Raw genomic sequence first — 7,759 nt, 5'->3', positions numbered from 1 at the left:
TGTGCGTGGAATGGTATTCTGTAAGCCAAATTTCTATAGTCCTAAACATGATGCGTTGTGTTAAGTGCTTGTTACGCACTGTCAAAATAACGTGCGGGATAGAGAATAAGGCCCCTGATACTGGGTAAAAATAAAAATCACCGGACAGTTGACACAAGTGACAGTGATAACTTTGCACTTCAATTTGATTTTTTTCGTCACTTATGCGGTTATCACCAGGGCCCTTATTCTGTATGATAGTGTAAACGCGTAACGCGGCCGTGTCATGTTATCTTCGAGAAATGTGCGTGGAACGGTATTCTGTAAGCCAAATTTCTATAGTCCTAAACATGACGCGTTGTGTTACGTGCTTGTTACGCACTGTCAATATAACGTGCGGGATAGAGAATAAGGCCCCAGGGCCCTTATTCTGTATGGTAGTGTAAACGCGTAACGCGGCCGTGTCATGTTATCTTCGAGAAATGTGCGTGGAAATGGATTCTGTAAGCCAAATTTCTATAGTCCTAAACATGATGCATTGTGTTACGTGCTTGTTACACACTGTTAAAATAATTGCACTATAAACATATTGTGTATGTTAACTGTGAATAATGCAAGTTCAGAATATTGTGGTGACGGATATGTGTAGAGTAAAAGAGTTTGGTAAGTAAAATTGCAAAGGGTATGTGAAAGTCTGGGCATTTAGATAGAAAGGATGATAGCAGACTGGCAAAGAGAATATATTAGGCGTGTTTGGAGGCAAGTGTAGGGAATGAGGGACCGGACCTGCCTTTGAATACCGTTAACATTACATTAATCTATTGTAAACATGGTTAGCATTGCTACCACTGAATTAAAATACATCTACACTCAGGGGACTAAACAGTACAGTGACTATAAAAAAAAAGTTATAAAACATAAAATTTTGCGATGTTAAACAGGTGTGGTGGAGCTGGTACTTTCATAAGAAAATGATATTGATTTTGTTACTAAAACTTGTTTTGATGGCATGAAAGTCAAATGTGATAAAAAAATACAACGTTCACGAATATCTTATTGGATTATCAACAATTAATCACATAACTAAGTAATGCAAGTCATACGCATCGGTATAACGAAGTTAGCCAGTATCTCCAAAAAGGAATGAAACTTCTGTTACTCCATATTAATACTTTTTAATCAACACCTAAATTAATATACAAAATAAATGCTTATAAAACAACTTATACATTCAATGATGTTTACAAATTGTATTACAAAAACACAAAATATTTACAAATGTCCAGCACTGGAAATCGGAGGAGTAATCGCAACACTATATATCGAAAGGCTAATTAATTTACCACCATTTTCTATAAACCTTATCTCTTTTTTTTTCAACTCATTACAAAAATGGACCAATCAGAACAAAGGTTTTTGTAATGTCGGGCTTTCAAACGTCTCATTTCGTTTGATTTATTCTCGGAGTCAGTCTAAGATTAAAATTGTTTATTGAAAACAGTGGTGAAACAACTAAGAAGAGATAATTAGTCTAATTATCGATATTAATTTTTCTATTTGTAGACCTGCAGAAGTACCTCACTTGCGAGGCGCTTAAATTTACTCTAAGTAAAACTTATTTTATTAAGCCTATTATGCCTATATCTTTAAGATCTTCTCGTTTTTCCAATATAAGCCCCTTTTCGTTTGCAAGATGAAGCACTGAAAGTAGCGCTAGCGGGACGCTGAGCGACTCGCGCATATTTGTCGATAGTTTGCTCGGCAATCGTGAGTATATCGTAAAGAATGTGGATTGGCTGACATCCTCTTTCGCACCTTCCGGTGTTTTTTCTGTGAGCATTTTCCAGGTACAATGTTTCAGTTGCTTCATGTCCACTTTCTTTGAACGCATTGCGTAGGGTATGAAAATTTTTGCCACCTGTCATAGAAAAAGATTTTAACATATTTTGGTATCGATAATGCGGATATATTTTATTTAAAGTATAAGTTTCGACAAACAAATGTATGTGGGAAAGTTTGAAATGGAACAGACCTTAGTAGGTGGTTCGAGCATATCGCCAATTTCTTCTAACTCCGCAGCTTTGACTTGATCGTGTAGATCACCTGCTGCCGTCGCGTCTTCATTGCCCCATTCGTCCGCTTCCTATTAGATAAATTAATGTCTTTTAATTATGAAATAAACAAATCTAGATAAATAGGCAAATATTAATTGCATTATAATAAACGATCAGCCATACGAGGGTATTGCGCAAGCCACATACACAAACAAAGCTTCAGCAAGCAGTTAACTACAGGGAGACCATCTACCACCATGAGAAGTTGGAATTAGTTTACTGAACTAGACTAGTAAATCGGATTTAATATTATGTATAATAATTACCGGCATATTATTCGGACAGTATGACGCGTCATTTTCGTTGTTGTAGTCATAGTCGCGCACTTCTTCGACGGTAACCGGCTCCGGTTCGGGTTGTTTGCTGTGCTCAAGGTCTTTTTTGCGCATCATCATCACGTTACGCCGGAGGAACAGCTTCCGGAAGTGGGACTCGTCTAAGCCTCTGTAAATAATGTTTTATAAAAATATAGAGGGTGTTATTGCAAGTATTTATTTGCAAACGAAAAATTATTCTAGAATATATAACTTTTTCCATATTTTTAGAATTAGGTTAGTCTAACTTCATTTGTAAACAATAAAATGAACCGCCTAGCCATTATTATCAATCACTTATAAAAAATTACTCACCTATCAATAGGAGTTTTGAAGTTAGCTTCGTTCCATGTGTGTCCGGTGGCCAGTGTCTTCCTGCTGATCATGATCTTTGCGGGTTGCGTGGGTTCATAATCGCCGCCCAGCTCAGCGCGGCAGTCGAACGCGAGCCCCGCGCCCGTGAAGTCCAGCTGCCGTTTCATCCGTGCCGGCCGCCTGCCTTCCACTGCCGTCAACCGCCCCGTGGTCGACTGGGTGCGCTCTGTCATTTTGGATGCTACAAGCAGATTGTATTTTATTAGTTTTGCATCATATTTCATTTAGCCTCAAGTTGAATTTAAATTTATATATTTTTTTTGTTCAATTACAAATAGAAAATCACGTGCAGTAGCATAGTGACACTTGGGGGCCTTAGAAAAGTGGTTTTTCTATAATAGTTAACACTAAAACAGTATAATATCCTAGCAATAGACTTAGGTATCGTTAGATGTGGCGAAATTTTTCACGAAGGGTGAAGGCCTTATTTAACATATCGCGACCAATTTAATAGAAAAAAAAAACTAAGACAAACATAAATAAACCTAAAAAGGGAAGCAGGTAGAATTAAGGTTCTACACTTTGCAACTGATCGTTAGAATATATGGAATACAGGCATCTGGTGTAAGGTTGGAGGTATGCGGTACAGACCGCGGTTGTTCTTGAGGCGCCAATGCGAGGGCCCGGCCCAGGCGGCGAGCACGGCGCCGCAGTAGGAGTACTCGAGGCGCGAGTCGGCGGGCGCGGCGGGGCGCATGTCGCGCAGCTCGGCCAGCACCGCGCCCGCCGCCGCGCGCGCCACGCACGCCGCCACCGCCGCGTCCGCCTCCTCGCCGCTGTCCACGCCGCCCAGCGGCTCGTCCTCTGCAACAACACCAGCGTCAGTACAGTTATATCAATTGAGATAAAGAAATATCAACTTATAATAACCATGTTATGATCCTAGTTAAAGAATGAAAAATAATCCAAAAGCAAGCAAACTCTAAACTTACCATACAAATCATTATGTACATCGTCCTGTGGGATGGGCTCAACCTCCGCATTTACGTCAAAAGCTAATGCTTGTTGTGATAAGTTTAATCTATTATCTTCCACCCAATTGTTAACACGGTCGTTCCTTAAACATATTATATATATTATTGAAGACACCCAAAAAGTACACAATAATGTTCCACATTTAACAGTTATATCAAAACTCAGTTTACTTCTTTACATTTACCGTTCAGTTACAAATCGACATACGTAAGATTAAAATGTAATACCTTCATATTATAACAGCCTGTAGATACAAAATGTCAGAAATTCAATAAAATAATTTAACTTACGTATCTTCAGTCTCCGGATCCCAATTACTAATAGAGAACCCTGAGAATGGTTCACATATTTGATCAGTATCAACGAAGGCAGGCAATAATTTCGCAGCTATTGTGACGCGGTCATTTAGGTTTAAGTCTTCTGGCACATTCTCCTTTATAGGTTCCAGGAAAGGGTCATCAGTTCTATTGGTAAAGGATAATTGAAAAAGATTTTATTACAAATCAAGTTGGTCTGTGGATAGCTTTCTCATTTTTACAAAGCCTATGTTAATTATTACTTATGTGACAAATACGGGATTAAACATTTTCATCTTGGTAACAATTACAAAAGAGAATAATTCTGGCTTCCCTCTTGATTGATCTATTGGGATTATTGGATTTTCACTAAAAATACTTGAGAATTATGTGATAAATTCAATTTGCACATCCTTTATTTATAATGTAGAACCTTGTAACAGTGAGCCAGCAAAATAATGGCTTAGACTTCCAATAAACCCCAACTGCTAAATATGTGTTAATGGTAAATAAACCAAGCATTATCTTATGCCATCTATAAGCATTTTAAAGAAACTTTTTTCCGATTTGTTGGCCATAAATGGACACTGTTTTACGGTAGTCGTAGTTTTTATTACCTTAATATTAATGCCAGCGTTTTGTCGTGTATAGGCAATGTTGCATTAAATGCTCTGTTTGATGACGTCACATCACCCGCGGTGGCCGCCAGTCTCTCGAAGAATGCATCTAGTAAAATAAAAATTTTCAGTTGTAATATATCACTTGACCATTGAAAATTAATACTATGTCTATAATGTAGTTCAAATATAATTTGGGAATTTTTGTTTGATCCCAATTTGTGTAAATAAATGGATGAGTTAATAATGTCACGAGATCATACCTATGTACTCATTAGAATCAAATTGCCCATTGAAGATCTCGGGATGTGCAGCCACAGCTCCTCTCGATTTCTTTTTCTTTTTCTTGGTTGGCGCCACCGGGCCATCACCGTCTGCCGCACCTTCGTCTTGAGAACCATTGTCATCGTCTTTCTTACCCCTTTTTGTCTAGACAGGGATGTCAATGATGTAATAAGTTTATTGTTCAATTAATAATGTTATTATTTATAGGTAGCCTTTAAAGTAATAATTCTTTATACACATTACACACAAGTAAAAAAATTACGTTCATTATTAGCAGTTTAAAACATATTCAATAAGGAAACACCACATAAATAATGGTATATGAATATTAACTTGAAATAAGATATGACTTTACAGAATTAAATGTTCTTTAGGTGAGGAAATAACACCAAGAAATAATACATGCACTAGCATACCGAGGCGGCCTTCGTCAACCCCCCAGCTATCTTCAGCACATCATAATGCACAGCATCGACTCTAAAGGAGTAGATGCGTGCGGACGCGTCCACCACCGTGGAAGCCGTCTGGAGGTTCTCCATGCGAGTGTCGTGCCGGCGCAGCATCGACGACATGAAATCTATCAGCTGTAGGTTCCATGCGTTGTCTTTTGTTATTTTCTGTAATAAAAAAGATATTATATAATAGTACAGCTTTTTATCTGATAGTCAAATGAAGCAAACATGTAACTCCATATTAGCCAATCGCACCACTCTTACGTTTCCGCAATTGCCAAGGCTATCATGCCAAAATTACAATAAGCCCTTGTCTATTTATTCAAAACAATTGAATCGTAAAGTAATAATAATAGTTCTTAAAAAGTTATTCTATGTAATATATTATTACTAAAGTATTGTTTTACAAGAAAATTATATTTATGTTATACACCTATGAATTGGATCACTAATTAAAATTTTATAAACTATAAATTATTCTTCCAAAGTATAAAAAATACTACTAACATTTTCAGCATAAAGCTTGAGGCAGCCCTGAAAGTGTTCTTTCTGCGGGGATGACGTCATAGTCTCGCGCGGTCGGCGCGGAGACGCTTGCGGCGTCGACGTGACCACTGATCGTTCCGACGCCACCAGTGATGACCTTTCCGCATCGTCGTCATTCCGGTCCTGGAAATACAGCAGGAAATAAGTACATCAGCAGCTTCGCACGCCCCAATACCTCAGTCTTCTGTGAACATTAATGCTGTAAATTGTGAACTGTCAGGAGTAAAAGATAAACAAGTTTATTGTGTAAAATCCATTAGGAAGTTTTATTTCAATGTCAAACATTCACATAAACATAAGAAAAAAAAATCACTGTGGTCCAGCAGGTACTTAACTACACTGGGTTCCTTACACTGCAATAAAAGCAAGCAGTCAGATAAAATTAACAAATTCTACACTTTAGTTTAAGCACCAAATACACATCCCATCTGAAAATAAACCCAAATCGTACAACTTCTAACCGTCTTTAAAGGTTTCATAAGAAGTGACAGAAAACTGTCTCGTGCTTTTCCTATGCACCCTTTTAAATCTTATAACTTTCCTCAGAATACTACATTCATGAGCAATAATAATCTACAATCTTTCTGCTGTTATTTACTGACTATTTATTTTATTGGCCTACTACTGCACAGATATCCACAACACAAACTAAACAGTCATAGTGAGGTCATTTAGTTTTATAGTTCCTAACCAGTAGTAAATTTGTAGTCCATTTCAAAATATGTGAAATAATTGTTTTTTCGTGCAATTTTGACACTTTCTATGAATCTCCAACTCATATTAGCCTATGGGCCAAAATTTTAACTCTTATTACCTCCATAAATTGAGTTTATAGTGCCAGATCATAAGGGATGCTTTGTTGTACACATAGACTTAGATAAGTTTATATGGCATTTGCAAAAATTTAAACTGATAGAGGAAACTAAACAGCAGCCTCCAGCATCCACTAATACTGTTTATAAATATATTATTCATAGCTTTGACAATTCTAGTTTTAGAGACAAGATTGTTCGTTCCATTAAGCATCAAAAGCTCAACAAAACTGCTCTTGATAACCGAACTTGTAAGAAGCAAGACCAAACCTTGTTACAAAAAAGAAAATATACATTTCTCTACAATGTGAATGATTTATGCGCAGTTAATAAAAACCTAAATCAAACCTCATCTCTGGTATTAGCCACTCGAGTTTGCGGTATAAGACTTCTTCTTCTAATAGAACTATTGCTGCTCCCGCCAATACTCCGTCTTGATAATCCTGGAGTAGAGGATATTCGATTTTCCACCATCATTGCACATAAATTACGCCTTAAAATTATTTATAAATAACATGAACAGAACACTTAGATAAATACAGATTCGTAATAGTAAAGTTATAGTCTTTATAATTACACACTACTTTTTATTTACGAAATTGAAAATTCAAAACGCTTCCTCCCAATTTGGATCAAACTTCAACGGACATTTTTGGAAAGTATAAACAATACAATGTTGCCAAATTATAGTGACAGATTTTTTTTGTAACCAATTTTGAGGTGACATTCTGTGTACTAGAAATGATTTTAGTGAGGATGTACTATACTCGGTATCTATGGTATTACGTGAAAATAACACATTCACTACAGATTATATTCCAAAAAGGTTACTGGAAATCATAGTGGTATACTCAAAAGAATACAGTGAAATCTATATTTAAAAATTAAATTGTTTAACTCATATTTTTTGTAGATATTGATTAAAATGAGATGAATCTAATCCTAATTCATGACATTTTTGATTGGACAAAAAATTTTTAACAAAATTTTCTTA

The 7,759-nt window shown here is 36.6% G+C and overlaps 1 protein-coding gene across 1 annotated transcript; it reads right to left on the bottom strand.

Moving 5' to 3' along the window:
- Window positions 1-1,137: 1,137 nt before the first annotated feature.
- LOC115441205 (condensin complex subunit 2) lies at window positions 1,138-7,495 on the bottom strand. Its single transcript, XM_030165883.2, has 12 exons — window positions 7,114-7,495; window positions 5,915-6,076; window positions 5,372-5,572; window positions 4,934-5,099; window positions 4,671-4,779; window positions 4,048-4,221; window positions 3,715-3,839; window positions 3,374-3,586; window positions 2,723-2,963; window positions 2,360-2,537; window positions 2,012-2,122; window positions 1,138-1,897 (listed from the first exon to the last, which is right to left on the bottom strand). The coding sequence occupies exons 1-12, from the start codon at window positions 7,240-7,242 to the stop codon at window positions 1,595-1,597; spliced, it is 2,112 nt and encodes a 703-aa protein (XP_030021743.1). The 5' UTR covers window positions 7,243-7,495; the 3' UTR covers window positions 1,138-1,594.
- Window positions 7,496-7,759: the final 264 nt, after the last annotated feature.

Source organism: Manduca sexta, chromosome 15 (genome assembly GCF_014839805.1).
Source record: "Manduca sexta isolate Smith_Timp_Sample1 chromosome 15, JHU_Msex_v1.0, whole genome shotgun sequence".
In the NCBI taxonomy this organism is placed as follows: domain Eukaryota; kingdom Metazoa; phylum Arthropoda; class Insecta; order Lepidoptera; family Sphingidae; genus Manduca; species Manduca sexta.
Note: the sequence above shows the minus strand (reverse complement) of the source record. Positions and strands in the feature narration are given on the sequence as shown.

Coding starts and splice junctions, on each gene's coding strand:
- LOC115441205 (XM_030165883.2), bottom strand. CDS start 7,242: ATGATGGTGGAAAATCGAATATCCTCTACTCCAGGATTATCAAGACGG. Junction 6,077..7,113: donor TGGCTAATACCAGAGATGAG/GTTTGATTTAGG, acceptor CTGTATTTCCAG/GACCGGAATGACGACGATGC. Junction 5,573..5,914: donor TCAAGCTTTATGCTGAAAAT/GTTAGTAGTATT, acceptor TTTTTATTACAG/AAAATAACAAAAGACAACGC.